Raw genomic sequence first — 22,784 nt, forward strand, 5'->3', positions numbered from 1 at the left:
ACCTGATATGTGGTGCATTCGGCAATGCAACACTTCCTCAGTACCACACGGGTGTGTTAGCCTGGATTTTGTACTTTCATGTGGGCCGTGGACTTGTGACCTTCTGACTCTGAAGTGAGAGTGCTACCCAGCTGCCATCTTTGGAGCCATGGCTGAAGATGGCCCTTTAGATGATCCTCCATTAACTCACTTCCCTCCCCTCTGTAACAATCAAGACACATTGCAGCTTCAGACTAACCTGTCCTGTTAGCGAGCCAAATGATATTGTGCCTGAATGGCACAGCCATACATGGGAAATGATCATGCCAAGATGAATTGACTGGGATATTAGTAAGGCTATTCCACAGCATCTGTTACCATTGGCAATCCTTTGACATGCTGTTGTGCCAATCATGTTCGTTAGACTAGAATCATGGAATCAGTACAGTGCAGAAGGAGGCCCATCGAAGCAGCCCTATCCCCTGTATTCCCATATATTTACACCACTAACTCTTCCCGTAACCAACGCATCTTTGGATACTAAGGGGCAATTTAGCATGGCCAATTTACCTAACCTGCACATCTTTGAAGTGTGGGAGGAAACCGGAGCATCCGGAGGAAACCCTCGCAGACATGGGGAGAATGTGCAAATTACACACAGACAGTGGCCCAAGGCTGGAATTGAACTAACCACTGTGCCACCGTGCCACTTCCGTTGCTTGTGTTTTGCCGAGCTATTTATTATTCAGCTTCCTGGTTTCCTGGATGCTCATATTTGGATGAAGCCAGTGAGTAACAAGTTGAATTGTGTTTGTGTGGGCAGGTTAGCTCATGAGAATCGGAACATTAATTTCAAAAGAAAAGCTGCAAGTTCAAAATCACACTGCAGTAGTTATTTGAATGAGTGGGAGAAACTCGCATTAGTCATGATGTTTGATATCAACCCTGGCTCAGTGGGTAGTCCTCTTTCGTTTTTCAGTCAAAAGGCCATGGGTTCAAGACCTACTCCAGAGATGCGGAGCACGAAAATCTAGGCTGACGTTCCCGATGCAGTGCTGGGAATGCTGTTTTGTTGCTGGTACCAACTTTAGGATGAAACATGAAACTATTGGGGCGGAACAATGGTTAGCACTGCTGCCTCACAGCGCCAGGGACCCAAGTTCGATTCCCGGCCTCGGGTGACTGTCTGTGTGGAGTTGCACATTCTCCCCATGTCTGCGTGGGTTTCCTCCGGGTGTTCCGGTTTCCTCCCACAGTTCAAAGATGTGTGGGTTAGGTTGATTGGCCATGATAAATTGCTCCTTAGTGTTAGGGGGATGTCAGGGAGATTAGTAGGGTAAATATATGGGGATAGGGCCTGGATGGGATTGTTGTTGGTGCAGGCTCGATGGGCCACATGGCCTCCTTCTGCACTGTAGGTTTTCTTTTCTGTGATTCTAAGGCCTTGTCTGCCGCCTTCGTGGATGGAAAAGATCTCGTGGAATTATTTCGAAGAGTAGCAGCGTGATGCTCTGTGCTGTCCTTGCTAATATTTAACCCACAACCAATATTACTACATAAAAAGTTCAGATTTTTCTCTTAATATCAAACTGTACTTGTGGGACTTTGCTATGCACAAATTGACTCCTGTGTTTCCTACATTACAACAACTATAAAAGTGCATTTCAAAATGTATGTAATTGCCTATAAGGAATTATGAGACATCCTGAGGTTAATAAAAGTTGCTACATTAATGCAAATTCTTTGTAAGATGGATGGATTTTATGGGTGGCACAGTGGTTGGCACTGCTACCTCACAACACCAGAGATCTGGGTTCAATTCTGGCCTCGAGTGACTGTCTGTGTGGAGTTTGCACGTTCTCCCCGTGTTTGCGTGGGTTTCCTCCGGGTGCTCTGGTTTCCTCCCACAGTCCAAAGATGTGTGGGGTTAGGTTGATTGGCCATGCTCAATTGTCCCTTAGTGTCGGGGGACTAGCAGGATAAATGCGTGGGGTTATGGGGATAGGGCCTCGATGGGATTGTTGATGGTGCAAGCTCAATGGGCTGAATGGCCTCTTTCTGCACTGTAGAGATTCTATGATCATTCAATCTCTTACTGCAGGTGGACAAGTTTCCATGATGTGCCGTACGTAGGTGAGACTTCCTGTCCGAAACACAAATCTGCTCTCCCAAGAACTGGGTCTTCCTGGTCCACCTCTTGATCTGTAGACCTGCTTAATAGTAATTTATTCGACGATAATTCTGGTTTCCATCTTGGAAGCATACTATTGTTGGGAGGTGATGTGGAAAGCGGGCAAGTTTAAGTACAGATTTTCCATCCATGTAACACTCTGCACTGCTCATTAATATGTTTTGCCCTGCAAATGATCCCTGCAGTCATTTACACCTGCTCTCCTATTACAGGACTTCTGTTTTCTATGGACAACAATTACAAAGGAGGAGGCCATTAAGCTCCATCATTTAATTAGATCCTGTAAACCTTAAAGCCAACAACAACTTAGCAATTTTAGTTTTGAAAATTTCAATTTATCTCCCAGGGCCGAGAGCTTTTTCTTAGAGGACTGAGTTCCAGATATCCACAATAATTTATTTTGAAGTGCTTCCTGACATCACCCCTGAATGACTTGATTCTAGTTTTAAGATTCTGCCCTCTGGTCTGAATTCCCCCCAATAGAGGAAATAGGCTATACAGAGCAACACTATCAGCTTCAATTATCCTTCTGTCTTGCTAGTCTCCTGTATTCAAGAAAATCCAGGTCTAGTCTATACAATCTATAATTTAACCTTTTTAGCCATGATTCATCCCGGTTGATCTTTGCTACATCTCTCCCAATCAAATATATATTTGTCCTGAAGTACAGTGCCAGAAATGAATGCAGTGCTCTAGACGGGGTTTGATCAGAGCTCTCTATAGCTCTTATAATGTTAACACCTTGTATTCCCTCCCCTTCCCCTCTTGAGATAAGGATTCTGTGAAAGTTTTACGTTTTTTCTTGTATCATTCCTGTGCATGATTCTTATACACGAGGCCCAAAATCTCCCTGCTCTCCATTATCTTCCCTAGGTTTACCCTATCAAACTCTTTCATAATCTTTGAACACCTCTATCAGGTTACCCTTTGGCCTTCTCTTTTCTATTGAAAAGAGTCCCAGCCTCTTCAGGCTTTCCCGATAGATATAAATTCTCAATTCTGGTATCATCCTCGTAGCTCTTTTTCTTTTGCACCTTCTGTTGTGGCTCTCAATCCTATTTATATCATGGAGATCAGAACTGTGCACAGTATTCCCAAGAGTGATCTAACTAAGGTTGCATACAAATTTAATATAACTTTACTGTTTTTAATTCTGTCTTTCTGAGGGGGGAAAAAACCCTTTGTGGTTGGATTTATTTTTGCCATGGCCTCATTAACCTGGGTTGCTACTTTTACTGATTGTGTATCAAGAGTTAACTGTGTAATAACCACATCATAACCTCGTAAGTCAGAGCTCGCTGCATCAGACGAGGGTTAATTCAGCAGTGACTTGCGGTGGTAGCACTGATTCTTTCCTGAGCAGCTGATTCATCTGACCTACTTTACGATTGACCTTGATTTACTGTTCAGCAGAGGTGTTAGCCCCACCACGCAATCAGCTTTGGTGCATGATTAAGCCAGTCACGTGACTGCTCCTTCAACAGTCGAGCGATGAGAAAATCTGCTCTTGCTGCGTGAATTCTCTTTGCAACACTTCAGATCGACTGAAAGGCTGGTTGCCTTTAGAATGATTGGACTGCTGTCCAAATTAGCAGAAGGACAGGGGATCAGCCTGTGAGATAAACTGCAGCGTTTCCAGGGCACCACTGTTGGTACTTGCTCAGATTTCACAAGGGAACTTAATCAGGAAGTGGCCTAGATGGCATGTATTCAGATGGCCCTTCATGTATCTTGGCAACGCGATTGGCTCTGGTAATTGGCTGATTTTTATTTTCTCCTAAAGCTCCCTGGCTCTGTGTACTGTTGGGAAACCGTATTCTATTTTTGAGTGTAGGCAGCTTATGCAAGAACTTTTAATAGATATTGTTTTTATAGTATTTATTTCAGATATAAAGCTCTCCTGAAATATATCCTGATGGTATAAACCTAGATTTTTGATGGTGGTACTTTGATTTAAATTTGAATGATAACATAGTGTATATGTAGATGATGGAAATGTATGGCATTTAATCTTTTTCATGATTAATTCTCGGAATATGAGAGTTGCTGGAAAGGCCAGCATTTATTGTCCATCCCCAGTTGCCTCTTGGTGTTAGTGAGCCATCTTGAACTGCTGTAGCCCGTGAGTGCAGGGAAGTGTGGGACCGCGGCCCCTTTAAGGAATGATCCGTCGCGGGCCACGTGACTGGGCTGGAGCCAATGGAGTGTGAGTGCGTGAACCTGGGTCAATTGGGAATGAGGGCAAGCATCCCTGGAGCTGGAGGGCTTCAGCTGGAGCCAGGGCATTGTTAGGAGTAGACCTGTATTGGATGTGCTGTTGAACCCTTTGTTTTTCTTATCAATTCAGTTTGTTGTTTGCCACATCGAGTCAGTTCGAGTTATTATGCTGGTGACGAGGGAAGTTGTTCAAAGCTCGCAGTGCAGAGTTGGAAGGGGAGAAAAGTAATCGCTCGGAGTCAAAGTGCAACAAGGTAGATAGACTCTGTCTCAAGATGCCATTATTTGGGAAGATAGAACCATTTGACCCTGAGGTCAAGATTTGGGGGCAGTACTTTGAGAGGCTGCCATATTTTTTCATGGGAAACGAAAAAGCAACCAAGAAAAAGTAAACTGTGATATTGCTGACACGCTGGGACCACAGACTTACAGCCTGATGAGGAGTTTGACGTCACCCGAAGCTTCGGACGCTTTCGATCAGTTAGTCAATTTAGTTAAGGATCACTCCAACCCCCGACCTTCTGTAATCACGCCAAGGTACAAATTTCATTCTGTGGTTAGAGAGTCAGGAGAGATGGTCTCTGGCTTTGTGGCCAGACTTCAATGGCTAGCTAAGCACTGCGAGTTCAGACCTCCATTGGGAGACATGTTGAGGGACCGTTTAGCATGCGGGATCAACAATTGCAACACCCAAAAGAAACTGCTTGCTGAAACCACAAATTCACTGGAGAAAGCAGTAGAGACGGCCCAAGCGACTGATTGCACTGAGCAAGGTGCGTGTGAGCTGCAGAGTGTGAGTGAGCTGTAGGGTATGCAGAATGAGGTGAATCAGTTGTGGCGGGAAATGGCTGCTGCTAGAAACTACCTGCGTGAGGGTAGAACGGAGTCTGAAAAGAGTCGTTGAGCACCAGGCATCTGAGACATGTTTTAAATGTGGGGGAGACCACCCCAAGGGGCGTACCGATGCAAGAATTTCACGTGCTTCAGATGTTAAAAGAAGGGCCACCTGCAAGCTAAGGGTAGGGCGGAGCAGACTGCACAGAATACTCAAACAAAGGAAATGATTACTATAGCCCCTGTAATTAAGCTGGCAGAGGAACCAAAGAAGTGATTCCAGGATTAAACAATTAAGTCCAACTCAGCAAGGTCGCACCTGTAGAGATTGTCCTCGTGGTAAACGGCCGCCCCCTGAAGATGGAGATTGATACTGGCACAGAGGCCACTGTCATTGGTGTAAAGACATTCATACATATTTAGAGGGGACTACAGTCCTACAGCCTTAGCCATTCTGAGGCTACTTTGGCGATGTATGCTGGAGGATAGTGGGGACAACCTCGCCATATGAGTTGGAGCAGTTCCACCCCATAGCGTGGCAGATGGGGCGGAGAGGCCAATTTCATTTGTTTCGAGGACTCTTGTCGGTTGCTGAGAAAAAGCGCTCCCAAATCAACAAAGAAAATCCAGCAGTTATCTATGCAGTTTTTTAAAAAATCACCAAAACGTCTATGGTTGGCATTTCGCTATTGTATCAAACCATAAGTCATTGTTGGGCCTTTTCCCAGACAATAAGCCAGTGCCTTGGCTAAGATGCAGGGATGAGTTTTGTTGTTGGGAGCATGCAGCTATACTTTCCAGCATTGGCCAGGAGTACATTTCAAACGCGGATGCATTGAACTGCCTTCCCCTACCACACACCATACTGTCACCGTCTGTTCCAAAAGGAGATAGTGTTGGCACTACATTTATTTTTGGACACCCTGCCTGTTTCAGCAAATAGGACCCGTTGTTATCGAAGGTGAAGAAAATGGTACTGATAGGGTTTAGTTTAAAGCTTATTTATTAGTGTCACAAGTAGGCTTACATTAACACTGCAATTAAGTTACTGTGAAGACCCCCTCGTCGCCACGCCGTTAGGCTACACCGAAGGAGAATTTTAGCATAGCCAATCCACCTAACCAGCACATGTTTCAGACTGTGGGAGGAAACCGGAGGAAACCCACGCAGACACGAGGAGAACGTGCAGACCCTGCACAGGCAGTGACCCAAGCCAGGATTCGAACCCACGTCCCTGGCACTGTTGAGGCAGCAGTGCTAACCATTCTGCCACTGTGCCGCCTTTCGACAAGGCAGAGCAAATGAAGCCATGTTTGCAACACAGGGACAAGATAACCTGCGAAGAGGGAGTGCTTTGTGGGGGGTCGTGTCATTGTACACCACCCCCCCCCTCCCCCCTCCCGGGGTGACGACCCCTGCTTCAAGAGTTATGAGGTGCCCATCCTGGCCAGAGCAGAATGAAAGCATTGGTCAGGAGAGAAGTCTGGTGACCTGGCATTGACAGAGTCAGTGAGCAAATGGTTGGCAATGTGAAAGTTGTCAGACTCGGCAAGTGTTACCTTCACCAGTGAATATGCACCCCTGGGAATGGCTGGGCCGTACATGGTCACGGCTTCATGTAGATTTTGCTGGGCCTTTTTTTGGGGCACGTATTCCTGATCTCAGTAGATGCCCATTCCAAGTGGTTGGACATTCAGCGTGTGTGGTGGATCTCATGGATCATGAGATCCACCACACCCACCTTCAGGCAGCTCTTTGTAATCCATGGTCTTCCAGAAGTGTTAGTATCAGACAACAGAACATCATCTATGGCTGATCAGATTTTTTGTCAAGTCTAATGGCATTCGTCACGCTAGGTCAGCCCCCTACCATCCTGCCTCAAATGGGTTGGTGGAGCAAGTTGTGCAGATGTTCAAGGCTTCCATGAAGGAGCAGGCTCACAGGCCGTTGTAATTGCAATTGGCCAAGTTTTTTGTTGTTCTAAAACATTGCACTGCACACCACCACCAGGTTATGCCTGCAGAGTTGCTAATGGGTTAGCACCCATGTATCTGTTTGGATTTGGTGTTCTCAAATTTGTCGGGGAGGGTGGAGACTAGGCAAGTCTCTGAAAGAGCATCATGACTCTCAGAATGGGGTTAAATTGCTTAATGGGGATGACCTCGTGTTTTCACGGAACTTTTGTGGCGGACCTGCCTGGGTGCCAGGGAGAGTTGTGGAGAAGATGGGGTCAGTCTCATATATGATGGAGGCACAGAACCATTGAGTTAAGAAGCATTGCAACTCCTGGTGATGAGAAAATGTGTCCCACATCAAGTTTGTATGTACTAACCTCTGAACAAGACAGTTCCACGTCCATGGTGGGGCCAAGACAGCCTTTGTCTTCGGTGGCTGAGGCAGAAGAAGGAGCCGGCAAGAGCTTAGCTTCAGAGGTGGCTGAAACGTCTGTGCCATCAGTGGATCCTGTCAGCAGTTGCTGAAGAACCTCTGACAAGAGTCCGGAAGCTTCCAGACTGGCTGACTTTATGAACTGTGTCCCCTCTGTAATATTGTTGTATCTCTGCCTGTGGGTTAAGAAATCATAGAAACCCTACAGTGCAGAAGGAGGCCATTCGGCCCATCGAGTCTGCACCGACCACAATCCCACCCAAGCCCTACCCCCATATCCCTACATATTTACCCGCTAATCCCTCTAACCTACGCATCTCAGGACTCTAAGGGGCAATTTTTTTTAGCACGGCCAATCAACCTAACCCGCACATCTTTGGACTGTGGGAGGAAACCAGAGCACCCGGAGGAAACCCACGCAGACACGAGGAGAATGTGCAAACTCCACACACACACTGACCCAAGCCGGGAATCGAACCCAGGTCCCTGGAGCTGTGAAGCAGCAGTGCTAACCACTGTGCTACCGTGCCGCCTGCTTTGCTTTTTGTTTTATCATAAGTAGTCCAAGAAATTAGGCAGGAAGGATTGTGGTAGCATGGCCCCTTTTAAGGGGCAACTCATTGCGGGCCAGAGCCATTGGAATGTGAGCGCATGAACCTGGGGCAATCAGGAGTGAGAGCGAGCATTTCCGAGGCTGGGGGGCTTCAGCTGGAGCCGGGACATTGTTAGGAGTAGACCTGTATTTAGTTGTGCTGTTAAACCCTTCATTACATATCGTTCTTCTTATCAATAAATCCTTTAGTTCGTTAGTTGTCACATTGAGTGGCCTTGAGTTATTACAGGAAAGGAGTTCCAGAATTTTGACCCAGTAACTATGAAAGATTGGTGGCATAGTTCCAGGGCAGGATGGTGTGTGACTCGGAGGGGAACTTCCAGGTGGTGATCCCATGTGTCTGCTGGTCTTGTCTTCCGAGGTGGTAGAGGTCACAATTTTGGGAGGGGCTGTTGAAGGCACCTGCATAACTATGATTTATGGTATGCCTCTAAACTCACTTTACTCACCCATAGCAAAATACTTTGGTTCATTAAACTGTGATTAATTAGTGCAGAATATGAACAGCCAGATATTAATGGTTATTCATTTTCCCTCCTAAATATCACTGGATTTCGGATGTTCAGGCACAGTGCATAGCACTGCTGCCTCACAGTGCCAGGGACCCGGATTCGATTCCCGGCTTGGGTCACTGTACGGAGTCTGCATGTTCTCCCCATGTCTACGTGGGTTTCCTCCAGGTGCTCCGGTTTCCTCCCACAATCCGAAAGACATGCTGGTTCGGTGCATTTAGCATACTACATTCTCCCTCAGTGTACCCGAACAGGTGCCGGATTTTCGGGGATTTTCACAGTAATTTCATTGCAGTGTTAATGTAAACCTACTTGTGACACTAATAAATAAACTAAACTAAAACTCTTTTTCCCCAAGGCCATTCTTATTTTTCCATGGAGCTGAGGCAACAGATCTTTGCAAATTGACTGAATGGTCAGCTTTGTTTGTGTGTAAGTGCTGGAAAGATCTTGAATTGTAGAAATTTGACAGCAGCAAAGGATGCTATTGTGCCCCTGTTTATGTGGCCTTGGTTTAAAGTCTCATCCAAGGTGCAGCACCACCAACAATACTGTACTTCGTGGAAATGGCAACCTGGGTTATGTACTCGAGACCTGGAGTGACAAGACATGGGTTTTGCCCATTCGACTGCTCAGGTAATGCAAATGATAAGGTGACATGCAAGGATAAGTCACTCTGGAACTCTCCTCATCAATACTTGCAGTTGCCTGAAAGGAGGTCCATATGATTCCATTTTTTTTCAGGGAGGGGGGTGGGGAGTGTGCATCTAATTTGGGGCAGAACTGGGGAAAAATGCATAACAATGAGGTGAGCAGTTGACTTAATTATAATTCTGTACCTGGAAATGTTCCAGATCGTCCAATGGCAGACCAAAATATGGACATATCCTCAACAATAAATGATTTTATCTCGACTGATCCAAGTGGATTGATATTGAGCTCCTTGGGCACAGCAGGCGTGGACTTTAATCGGAAACGCAAAGGAAGTTCCACCGATTATCAGTAAGTTTAAACAGTGATGCTTTTGTCTTCAGTTCAACAACCCTCCTTCAACAAATTGTTCTGTGTTCTGGAGTGTATTTGTCTGTCTCCATTTCCCAGTCTGTTGTTGTTCACCCTTTGAGACAGGGTGGTAGGAGCAGAGGGTTGGATTGGGGAAGGGGTGGCAGGTAGAGTGCGTGGGGGCAGCGGGGACTGGGAAGTAGGGAATCTGGACTGATGTGAACATTAAAACTATTCGTTTGTGGATCATATTCCGCTTCAGAAACCTGAGTGTACCACCGAGCAGATACAACTCTTGCCAATGCTGTGGGGGAGCGCTGGTACTGTCTGACGTGCTGTCTTTCGGATGAGGTGTTAAACCACGGCCCTGACTGCCCTGGGTATAAGATGCCTCCTGTTATTGTGTTATTGTGGAGAAATGTAGGAGAGTTTGGGTCCTGGCTTGGATTACTGTCTGTGTGGAGTTTGCACGTTCTCCCCGTGTCTACATGGGTTTCCTTTGGGTGCTCCGATGTGTAGGTTAGGTGCATTGACCATGGTAAATTGCCCCTTAGTGTCCTGGGATGCGTAGGTTAGAGGGATTTGCGGGGTAAATATGTGGGGATAGGCCCTAGGTGGGATTGTTGTCGGTGCAGACTCAATGGGCTGAATGGCCTCCTTCTGCACTGTAGGGATTCTGAGTTCTTCCTGGCGTCCTGGCTATTAAACATATCTCTGTTAACATCGCTTAAAAAAAGAAATTTTTCTGGTTATTGTGGGCAAATTGGCTGCTGTGTCTCATAATGCTGCAATAGCAGCTACACCTCAAAGTACTTCATTGGCTGTGAAATGCTTCTGAGTGTCCTGAGGTCGTGAAGTTCGCTAAATATCCAGATTCTTTATTTTTCCATTATGTCTCTTCAAGGCAATAGTCAGAGGTACATTATCTTTTTATTCTTTCACAGCTTGTGGGCATACTTGGCCAGGTCAGCATTTTTACTGCCCATCCCTAATTGCCCTCGAAGGTAGTGGTGAGCCACCCTGTCTTGAACTGCTACAGCCCCTGTGGTGTAGGCACAGCCAATGTGCTTTTAGGCAGGGAGGTTCAGGCTTTTGACCCAGGCGATGTAGTTCCAAGTCAGGATGGTGAGTGGCTTGGAGGGGGAACTTGCAGGTGGTGGTGTTCCCATGGAGTGACATTGAATTGGGTTCTTCAGTGATATTTAATTAGGGAGCCAACCTAAGTTGTTGAGTTTTTGAACAGGGTCAAGGCAGCCATTTGAGAATGTGCAGGGTTACGGGGATAAGGTGGGAGAATGACACTAAATGAATTGCTCATTTGGAGAGCTCAGGCAGATGCGAAGGGCCGAATGGCCTCCTCTCGCACTGTAACAATTCTGTGATACTCCGAGTACAGTGGCCAGTTAGAAAGTAGGTGCCACAACTTGGTCAAGACATCAGTTTGCCCATAGTAATCTAACAGCAAATGATTCTACTTATTTAAAAAAATGTAGCTTGAATTGGTTTGAGGATGAAAACCACAGGATTCTGTTGCCAGAATAATTAATTTTGATTAGTCAGATTTTAACTCAGATGAGCATAATAGAAACATAGAAAACTACTGCACAAAACAGGCCCTTCGGCCCCACAAGTTGTGCCGAACATATCCCTATCTTTTAGGCCTACCTATAACCCTCCATCCTATTAAGTCCCATGTACTCATCCAGGAGTCTCTTAAAAGACCCTATTGAGTTTGCCTCCACCAACACTGATGGCAGCCGATTCCACTCGCCCATCACCCACTGTGTGAAAAACTTCCCCCTAACATTTCCCCTGTACCTACACCCCAGCACCTTAAATCTGTGTCCTCTCGTAGCAGCCATTTCCACCCTAGGAAAAAGCCTCTGAGAGTCCACCCGATCTATGCCTCTCAACATCTTATACACCTCTATTAGGTCTCCTCTCATCCTACGTCTCTCCAAGGAGAAAAGACCGAGCTCCCTCAGCCTATCCTCATAAGGCATGCCACTCAATCCAGGCAACATCCTTGTAAATCGCCTCTGCATCTTTTCCACATCCTTCCTGTAATGAGGCGACCAGAACTGAGCACAGTAATCTGCTAATAATTGATGTTGGTAATTAATTCATTCTAGCTTTTAACAATTGGATTGGATGTCAATTATTTCTTTTATCCTTCCACATAGCTTCAATGTGACCAGAGTAAATTGCATTTACATAGCATCTGTTGTGTCCTCCAGATGTTCCCTAGGTGTTTTTCAGCCAATGAAGTACTTTATCAGAAGCCTAGTCAGTATTGTTTTGCCTCTTTAAATAACTGGATGAAGGAATAGAGACATGCAGATGTTAGACACGACAAAGGGACGTAGTAGACAAGGTGGGTATCCAACACTGGTGGCGCATTGGCACAGTGGTGAGTGCTGCTGCCTCACAGCGCCAGAGACCCCAGTTCGATTCCAGTTTTGGGTCACTATCGTGTGGAGTTTGCACATTCTCCCCGTGTCTGCATAGGTTTCCTGCGGGTGCTCTGGCTTCCTCCCACAGTCCAAAGATGTGTGGATTAGGTTGATTAGTCATGCTAAATTGAGCCTAGTGTCAGGGGGGTTAGCAGGATAAATATGAGGGGTTACGGGAATAGGGCCTGGGTGGGATTGTGGTCGGTGCAGACTTGATGGGCCGAATGGCCTCCTTCTGCACTGTAAGGATTCTATGAACAATGTGGCAGACCCATCTGGTTCCTTCCTTTAAGGAAGGAAATCTGCTGTCCTTACCTGGTCTGGCCTACATGTGATTCCAGAGCCACAGCAATGTGGTTGACTCAACTGCCCTCTAAAGGCAATTAGGGATGGGCAATAAGCCCATGTCTCATGAATGAATTAAAAAAAAAAGATGGGAGTTCAGTGTGAGAAACTTGAGGTCGTTCCTTTTGGATCTGAGAAAGATGAATTTGCACATTTTCTAAATGTTGTGAAATCAGAGAAGCAAAGAGATTTGGGACCTCAAATCATTAAATGCTGATAAACAACTGCAAAAAACCATCGGAAAGGCTAATGCAACATTGGCCTCTCTCTTGAGGGGGCTGGATTACAAAAGGGGAGGAAGTTTAAGGTTACATAATGATCCGTAGTGTTAGACCCCACCTGGAATACTGCATTGAATTCTGGGCACTGCACCTTGGAAAGGATACGTTGGTAATGGAGCGAGAGCCATTCTGGGACTAAAAGGGTTAAATTATTCCAGATTGGCTTGTATTCCTTGGAGTACTGAAAGTTTTTAAGAGGTGATCTGATTGAAGTGGTTAAAATGTTAAAAGGATTTGACAGAGTAGTTACAGAGGAACTATTTCCTCTGGTGGAGGAATCCAGAACGAGGAGACACAATCTTAAAACCAGAGCTATGTTGTTCAGGCACAATGTCAAGAAGCACTTCTTCACACTCATTCGAGTGGAAATCTGAAACTCTCTCCCGAAAATGGATGGTGCGGTTCAATTGGAGTTTTCAAGATGGAGAAGGATATATTTTTGTTCGGTGTGGCTATTGAGCAATTATGGGTTTGAAGAACAGATCAGCCACGATCTAAGTCCATAGTGAACCAGCTTGAGAGGCTGAATTCTGTTCCTCAGGTTCCTGATATTTTCAAGCTTTAAACCCAGAAGCACAAGAGTTACTAATTTTACCTCAATTTATTACTCCTATAGAATGGAGTAGCACAGTGGTTAGCACTGCTGCCTCCACAGCGTCAGGGACCCAGGTTCCATTCTGGCCTTGGGTGACTGTCTATGTGGAGTTTGCACATTCTCCCCGTGTCTGTGTGGGTTTCCTCCGGGTGCTCCGGTTTCCTCCCACAGTCCAAAGATGTGTGGGTTTGTTTAATTGGCCATGCTAAATTGGCCCTTAGTGTCAGGGAGATTAACAGGGTAAATACATGGGGTTACAGGGATAGGGTCCGGGTGGGATTGTTGTCGGTGCAGACTCAATGGGCTGAATGGCCTCCTTCGGCACTGTAGGGTACCAGAGTACCAGGAAGTAAGCATGACAAGTTTAATATCTTGTTTGTATCGCTCAGTCCCAGTTGCCTGGGATTCTGCTGTTTGTATTGGGACATGTGCAGGCAAAGTCACCACAAGCAAGGGAGCGTAACACACATTGGGGTATAACTTAGCTCTTATTGTGTCTAGTATTGCCAATTCTGGTTGGATGTGGTCCTGGAGGCTTCATCACATGACATCCTGCCTCCACCAGCCCCACCCCCAAATTTTTGCCATTGGTCACTGAGAGGAATTGAGTATAGGACTAGGAATGTGTTAAATTCTTTATTACTGAGGAGTATCCTCAGGAACTCCACAAACAGGCGTCAGAAAAGAACAAAGAACAAAAAAACAATACAGCACAGGAACAGGCCCTTCGGCCCTCCAAGCCTGCGCCGCTCATGTGCCCAACTAGACCATTCCTTTGTATCCCTCTATTTCCAGTCTGTTCATGTGGCTATCTAGATAAGTCTTAAACGATCCCAGCGTGTCCGCCTCAATCACCTTGCTTGGGAGTGCATTCCAGGCCCCCACCACCCTCTGTGTAAAATACGTCCCCCTGACATCTGTGTTGAACCTTTCCCCCCTTACCTTGAACCTGTGACCCCTTGTGTTCGTCATCTCCGACCTGGGGAAAAAGCTTCCCACTGTTCACCCTATCTATGCCCTTCATAATTTTATACACCTCTATTAGGTCGCCCCTCATCCTCCGTCTTTCCAGGGAGAACATCCCCAGTTTACCCAATCTCTCCTCATAGCTAAGACCCTCCATACCAGGCAACATCCTGGTAAACCTTCTCTGTACTCTCTCCAAAGCCTCCACGTCCTTCTGGTACTGTGGCGACCAGAACTGAATGCAGTATTCCAAATGTGGCCTAACCAACGTTCTATACAGCCGCAACATCATATGCCAACTTTTATATTCTATGCCCTGTCCAATAAAGGCAAGCATGTTGGATTTTTATGAAGATGTGACTAGGGCGGTTGATGGAGGAGAACCGGTGGATGCGGTGTTTTTGGATTTCCAAAAGGCGTTTGATAAGGTGCCCCATAAAAGGCTGCTGAAGAAGATTAGGGCACACGGAGTTGGGGGTAGTGTGTTAAAGTGGATTGGGGACTGGCTATCTGACAGGAAGCAAAGAGTCGGAATAAATGGGTGTTTTTCCGGTTGGAGGAAGGTAACTAGTGGCGTGCCGCAGGGATCGGTACTCGGGCCGCAACTGTTTACCATTTATATAGATGATCTGGAGGAGGGGACGGAGTGTAGGGTAACGAAGTTTGCAGACGACACAAAGATAAGTGGAAAAGTGAATCGTGTGGAGGACGGAGAAGATCTGCAGAGAGATTTGGACAGGCTGAGTGAGTGGGCGAGGATATGGCAAATGGAGTATAACGTTGAGAAATGCGAGGTTATACACTTTGGAGGAAATAATAACAAATGGGATTACTATCTCAATGGAAACAAATTAAAACATGCTACCGTGCAAAGGGACCTGGGGGTCCTTGTGCATGAGACGCAAAAGCCCAGTCTGCAGGTACAACAGGTGATCAAGAAGGCAAATGGGATGTTGGCCTATATTGCGAGGGGGATAGAATATAAAAGCAGGGATGTCTTGATGCACCTGTACAGGGCATTGGTGAGGCCGCAGCTGGAATACTGTGTGCAGTATTGGTCCCCTTATATGAGGAAGGATATATTGGCATTGGAGGGAGTGCAGAGAAGGTTCACCAGGTTGATACCGGAGATGAGGGGTTTGGATTATGAGGAGAGGCTGAGGAGATTGGGTTTGTACTCGTTGGAGTTTAGAAGGATGAGGGGGGATCTTATGGAGACTTATAAGATAATGCGGGGGCTGGATAGGGTGGAGGCGGAGAGATTCTTTCCACTTAGTAAGGAAGTTAAAACTAGAGGACACAGCCTCAAAATAAAGGGGGGTCGGTTTAAGACAGAGTTGAGGAGGAACTTCTTCTCCCAGAGGGTGGTGAATCTCTGGAATTCTCTGCCCACTGAGGTGGTGGAGGCTACCTCGCTGAATATGTTTGAAGCGCGGATGGATGGATTCCTGATCGGTAAGGGAATTAAGGGTTATGGGGATCAGGCGGGTAAGTGGTACTGATCCACGTCAGATCAGCCATGATCTTATTGAATGGCGGGGCAGGCTCGAGGGGCTAGATGGCCTACTCCTGCTCCTATTTCTTATGTTCTTATGCCATATGCCTTCTTCACCACCCTCTCCACCTGTGCTGCCACCTTTAAGGATCTGTGGACTTGTACACCCAGGTCCCTCTGTGTGTCTATACTCCTGATGGTTCTGCCATTTATTGTAAAGCTCCCCCTTACATTAGATCTACTGAAATGCATCACTTCACATTTATCTGGATTAAATTCCATCTGCCATTTCTCCGCCCAATGTTCCAGCCTATCAATATCCTGCTGTATTCTCTGACAATGTTCATCACTATCCGCAACTCCAGCAATCTTCGTGTTGTCCGCAAACTTACTGATCACACCAGCTACATCTTCCTCCAAATCATTTATATATATATATCACAAACAGCAGAGGTCCCAGTACAGAGCCCTGCGGAACTCCACTAGTCACAGACCTCCAACCGGAAAAAGACCCCTCCACTGCTACCCTCTGTCTTCTATGGCTAAGCCAGTTCTCCACGGGTATGTTTTGCAGGTCTTGCTCGCTCCACACTCCAAACAACAACTGCTCTGAGTGGTTCCCAGGTAGATCACCCCACACCCAGGGTCACCTGACCATTCCCTTAAAGGTGCTATGCCCCAATGTACATAACAGAATGTTTTACTGCAGTTGTATAGGGCATTGGTGAGGCTACATCTGTGTGCAGTTTTGGTGCCCTTATTCGAGAAAGGGTGTCCTTGCTGTAGAGGGAATGCAGCGAAGGGTTACCAGGCTGATTCCTGGAATGGCAGGTCTGTCATATGCGGCGAGACCAAGTCGGTTAGGATTATATTCATTGGAATTTAGAAGAGTGAGGGGGGGATCTCAAAGAAACGTAAATAATTCTAAAAGGATTAAACAGGGTAGATTCAGAGAGAGTGTTCCCAATGGTGGGGGAGTCCAGAACTAGGGGTCATAGTTTGAGGATGATGGGTAAATCTTTTCGGACAGAGGTGAGGAGAAATTTCTTCACCCAGAGTGTGGTGGAATTCACTACTAGAGTAAGTAATTGAGGCTGAAACGTTGTCTGATTTCAAGAAGAAATTAGATATAGCTCTTGGGGCTAAAGGGATATGGGGAGAAGGTGGGATCAGGATATTGAATTTAATGATCAGCCATGATCAAAATGATTGGCAGAGCAGGCTCAAAGGGCCGAATGGCCTACTCCTGCTTCTAGTTTCTATCCTCACGGAATCCTGCCAAACAGAAAGAGAACCGACTCTTTATTGGTCAAGTGGCACTCAAGACTTATCCAGTCATTCTTTCCCATCTCCAATATTACTTCAAATAATCAACAAAAGTGTGAAAGAAAATGTGAAAAAATTATAAATTTTCAACCCCCTCCCCCCACACGCAAGCACAAACCATGATTTATTTTGCTGTGTTTGTTCACAGCATTGGCGATTAATCTTCAATTCCTGGAAATTCTTGGAACTCCCAACATTATCCATTAGCAGCCCAGTTTCATTGGCTTCCTAATGGAATTATGAGCTGTTGAGTTCAGTTTCAGATAGCCTCCAAGGGAGTATCTTGCTCTGAACAAAGAAAAATTGGGATCCATGGACGTATAGTAATTTCTGTGTATGTCTGTATAGATTTCTTACCTTGTCAGAATCATGTGGAATTCAGTCGGAACTAGCTGTTAAGCATAGAAACATAGAAGATAAGAGCAGGAGGAGGCCATTTGAGCCTGCTCCGCCATTCATCATGATCATGGCTGATTGTCCAACTCAATAGCCTAATCCTACTTTCTCCCCATAATCTTTGATCCCATTCACCCCAAGTGCTATATCTAACCGCCTCTTGAATGGAATCAATGTTTTGGCATCAACTACGTCCTGTGGTAATGAATTCCACAGGCTCATCACTCTTTGGGTGAAGAAATGTCTCCTCATCTCCATCCTAAATGGTCAACCCCGAATCCTCAGACTGTGACCCCCTGGTTCTGGACTCCCCCACCATCGGGAATCTTGGTTTACCTGGAGGTATGAATCAGATGTCGATGTAGGTAACCATAATATTACCTTTGTAGTGAAAGGGTTTCTGGCACTTACCCTGAGGACGGTTAAGTCCAAGGCTGAGAACTGCATCAGCGTTTTCAATTAACAAATTGTTTTTCAACAACAGCATATAAATCAGACATCATCTTCAAAGATTTAATGTGAGATAATGTTGAATACTCTTTTGCAGTGTGGCCTGACCCACTGTTATTGCTCCACTGCCAAAGAGTATAATGTCCCGAAACCTGTTCAGTTTTCTTCTCCGACCTTTGCCAACCTCCACACACAGTTTTTGAAGAACCATAGAACAATATACCACAAATGAAGGCCATTCAGTCCATCACACCCGTGCTAGCTCTTTGAGAGAGCCATCTAATTAGCCAGGTTTCTCCCTGCTTTTTCCATGTACTTGCACAAATCTTTCCCTTTCAAAGCTATATCAATGCCTTCTGAAAGTGGCTACCTAGACTGCTTTCGCCACCATCTTGGGGCAGCACGTTTTGTCAGGTAAGCCTATTGAAAGATGTGAAGCAAAGATGGGTAACAAATTTCTGCATCCCTACTGATGTACTTAGTCACCGTTGTAATGCATACACTCCCACACATGGCAGTGTGATAAATCACCAGATTAAAAAAAAAAATAGTGATATTGGTTTCGGGATAAGTATTGGGAGGGACACCGGGTATAACTCCCCTGACCTTGTACATTATCAAATCATAGAATCCACAGTGCAGCAGGTGACCATTTGGCCCATTGAGCCTGCACCGACAACAGTCCCACCCAGGTCCTATCGCCGTCACCCTTTAATCCCCCTGACACACTAATGGGCAATTTAGCATGGACAATCAACCTAACCCGCACATCTTTGAAGTGTGGGAGGAAACCCACGCAGACACGGAGAATATGCAAACTCCACACAGACAGTCACCCGAGGCCGGAATTGAACACAGGTCCCTGGCGCTGTGAGGCAGCAATGCTAACCACTGTGCCGCCGTGCTGCCCTTGACTTGGATCATGTGCTCATCCCCTGCAACAATATTTGAACCAGTGCTCTGTTAGCACTGCTGCCTCACAGCGTCAGGGACCTGGATTCGATTTCCGCTTGGGTCACTGTCTGTGTGGAATTTGCACATTCTCCACGTGTCTGCGTGGATTTTCCCCGGGTGCTCCGGTTTCCACCCACAGTAAAAAAAAAAGACATGCTGGTTAGGTGCATTGTGTGGAGATGCCGGCGTTGGACTGGGGTAAACACAGTAAGAAGTTTAACAACACCAGGTTAAAGTCCAACAGGTTTATTTGGTAGCAAAAGCCACACAAGCTTTCGAGGCTCTGAGCCCCTTCTTCAGGCGAGTGGGAATTCTGTTCACAAACAAAATGCTCTCCACTCCCATTGTTTTGTTTCTTAAAGACTGGATTAGTTGTAAGTATTCGCATTCCAACCATTATTCATGTAAATTGAGTCTGTGTCTTATAAGTTCTGTTTGTGAACAGAATTCCCACTCGCCTGAAGAAGGGGCTCAGAGCCTCGAAAGCTTGTGTGGCTTTTGCTACCAAATAAACCTGTTGGACTTTAACCTGGTGTTGTTAAACTTCTTACTAGGTGCATTGTACCATGCTAAATTCTCCCTCAGTGTACCCGAACAGACACCGGAGCGTGGCGACTGGCGGATTTTCACAGTAACTTCATTGCAGTGTTAATGTAGGTCTACTTGTGACACTAATAAATAAACTTTAAAACTTAAACTGACTCCAAACCCAAGATAGTTACCCACTGAGCCAGGTTAGAGATCTCATTGAGGAAGGTAGTTACTCAGGAACTGTTGCCCTGAAATGACTGAGATTTGGTACAAAATGGGTTTACTTGAAAATGAGTGATCGGAAGCTGACGCTTCTGGCCAATAGGTAACTACCTAATATCTAGCATTTTAAGCCAGTTAAATTTATTTTTCACTAAAGTAAAACTATTATTGTCCTTATTTTTTTTCAGACTTGATGGCTTTTCGTTTGAGTAAGTATGAAAAAGTGAAACAGTCCAGTCTAGTTTCCAGAAGTGTATGTGTGGGGGGTTTGGCGGAGAGTGACAGGGCAGGTGTAATGAATTGTTTCAAATGGGCCACTGAATGGCATCCAGAGTAGAGACTCCTTAAGACAGGTGAGTCACCCCATTTTATCAAACCTGACTACGGTCTATGCCTGGGGTTTGAAATGCTGTGATCTGTTAACCATAGAAACCCTACAGTGCAGAAGGAAGCTATTCAGCCCATCAAGTCTACACCAACCCTCCACCGAGGGCCCCCCACCCCCGCCCCCACCTCACCCCTATAACCACGCCCATTGGCTAATCCTCCCAACCTGCATATATTTTGGACTCTAAGGGACAATTTAGCATGACCCATCCACCTAACCTGCACACCTTTTGGACTGTGGGAGGAAACCGGAGCACGTGAAGGAAACCCACGCAGACACTGGGAGAGCTTGCAAGCTCCACACAAACCGTCACCCAAAGCCAGAATTGATCCCTGGTGCTGTGAGGCAGCAGAGCTAGCCACTGTCACCGTGCCACCCTGGTTTTGTCGCAGTCAGTCAGGCACTCCACAATCGATTGTAATTAGCTTGTCTTCCCTTTTGGAAGCATGTCTTCTCTTATAAATTCTCAGCATGTTGGTGTCCCTGGTCTTTGTTACCCATTGCCCTGTGAAGATAGAGTTAGGCCTTTTCTCATGAAGGCTTGATGCAACTGACTTATTAGGCCACTTCTAAGGCAGTTGTGAGTTGGGTGTGGGACTCAAGTTACTTAGATAAAGTAAGGGAGGGTAACTACAAGAAAGGACATTAGTTTTTTTACAAGAATCCAACAGATTCAAGGTCACTTTTGATTTTATTTAAAACTGAATTCAAATTCTCAAACTGCCCTAGTGGAAATAAAACACAGAATCTCTGAGTTCTTGTCAAATGCATTAAAATGTAGTCACTGTGAAATTTGGTTCTTTTACAATTCCTGAACAAATCATGGTTTACAAAGTGATCCATGGCATTGTGCTAACGATGTGGCTTTTTATACATGAACAGAACATGCATTTCTATGGCATTTTTCCAGACCTCAAGATGTTTCGAAGCACTTTGCAACCAATGCAGTTATTGTTGTAATAACCTCTCGGCAGGTTATCAAAGTAGAAACATGGGTTGAGGGATCTGAGTGCAGGAAATTAAAAAGTGTGCCTATCATGGACAGTACAGAAAGTTTTCATTAAATACCACTTTGGAGGAAATTGTTTCCTCCATTGAGACACATACACACCCACACACACAGAGCCAGAGAGACACACACACAAAGAGAGGGAGGCACACAGAGAAGGGAGAGAGAGTTGGGGAGGCCAGGGCAAGGGCCTGGGGGTGGGAAAGCATTCAGGTGAGGGCAACATCTCACGGACTTTTATCAAACAGGAGTTTCTGCATCGCAAAACTCTGTCTTTCTCTCACTCCCTTCCTCCCTCTATACGTGCCCTCCCTTCCTCTGTCTATCTGTGTGTGCTAGCCTCTGTAGTATTTGTGTATGTCTCTCTCTCTCTCTCTCTCTCTCCCTGCACTCTTCCCCTTCTGTGCTCTCCCTCTCTGCCTCACTGTCTCTGTCTGTCTACCTGTCCCTGCCTTGTAAGTATGTGATTGCCCATCTTATTTGCGTGTTATACTGATCTGAAAGACTCCGCGGTTAGAATATGAAATGAAACCGGCTGGATTAACCAAATCAATCATTCTGTAACTTATTACTCTCAATCTTGAAATAAAGGAAAGACTTCTAGAGATTGTTTTGTTTGTGTTGCTTTCAGAGATGGGATGGACACTGACAAAGAGGACCAACACAGCAGGTATGATCAAATAGTTTCTATTTCTTATTTTAAGAAATTACTGTTTTGACGCAATCTATTTTGCTTCAACTTTAAAGGTGCCTCTTGTTAATAGCATAAATCTGATAAGAGAAAGCGAGTAGGTTGTATTTGCCCAGTTTCTTACTGATATAAAGTACTTTTTACGTTCCAGGATTTTCCATCCAATAATAGCTAGCCGATGGCTAATTATGGCAATGCGCATTGTGAGTTGGAAGGTGCTCTGGTTAATTACGTGCGGCTCTTATCGACAAATTGTGTGACTTGTAAAATGTTATAATAACAACTTACATTTGTCAATCACCTTTAACATAATAAAATTCCCAAGCCACTTCAAGGGAGCATTTGACAAATCAGTCAAAAGTTGCGAAAAAGGGACATATTGAGACGGGTGACCAAACTCTGAGTCAAAGATGTAGGTTTTATGGAGGAAAAGAGAGGGAAACAAAAAGGTTCAATGAATGAATTGCCAAACTGGGGGCTCAGGCAATTGAAAGGATGGGATGATGAAATTGGGGATGTGCAAGAGGTCAGAATTGGAAGAGTGTGGAGATCTAGGAGGATTGTAGGGTTGGAGGAGGCTACAGAGATAGAGAGGGGCAAGGCCATGGGGAAATTTGCACATGAGGGTGAAAACGTTAAATTTGTAGCATTGCTGGACAGGGAGCCAAGCGGGCATAGGGTGGGGTGACAGGGGAACTTGTTTGGATCAACTGCAGTTTACGGAATGTGGAAGCTGAGAGGCCAGCCGGGAGAACAATGGAATAGTCAAATATGGAGGTAACAAAAATAGGAAGTAAGTATGACATTTGCAGAAGTTATTTGCCATTCACAAGACCTTTTGTAAATATCTCGCAAATGTTTCTAACTTTGCTCTTGATTAGTTGGATTAAGGTAGTGGGGTGGATGGGTTCTAGAATCGGACAGGATTGATAAATGGACAGGTGAT

At 45.6% G+C, this 22,784-nt stretch overlaps 1 protein-coding gene across 4 annotated transcripts in view; it reads left to right on the plus strand.

The window, feature by feature from the left end:
* LOC144499194 (basic helix-loop-helix ARNT-like protein 1) overlaps positions 1-22,784 on the plus strand; it is a 77,135-nt gene that overhangs the window by 11,351 nt on the left and 43,000 nt on the right. The window contains exons 1-4 of one of the 4 annotated variants that reach the window (XM_078221296.1): positions 3,661-3,922; positions 9,589-9,736; positions 19,939-19,959; positions 21,779-21,817. In XM_078221296.1, coding sequence (XP_078077422.1) covers positions 3,895-3,922; positions 9,589-9,736; positions 19,939-19,959; positions 21,779-21,817 — 236 coding nt within the window. In that variant the 5' untranslated portion in view covers positions 3,661-3,894. Of the gene's footprint in view, positions 1-3,660; positions 3,923-9,588; positions 9,737-19,938; positions 19,960-21,778; positions 21,818-22,784 lie in introns of those variants that run through there. The other 3 variants (XM_078221299.1, XM_078221298.1, XM_078221297.1) reach the window with 3 other exon arrangements.

The sequence above is a fragment of the Mustelus asterias genome, chromosome 9 (genome assembly GCF_964213995.1).
Source record: "Mustelus asterias chromosome 9, sMusAst1.hap1.1, whole genome shotgun sequence".
Lineage (NCBI taxonomy): Eukaryota > Metazoa > Chordata > Chondrichthyes > Carcharhiniformes > Triakidae > Mustelus > Mustelus asterias.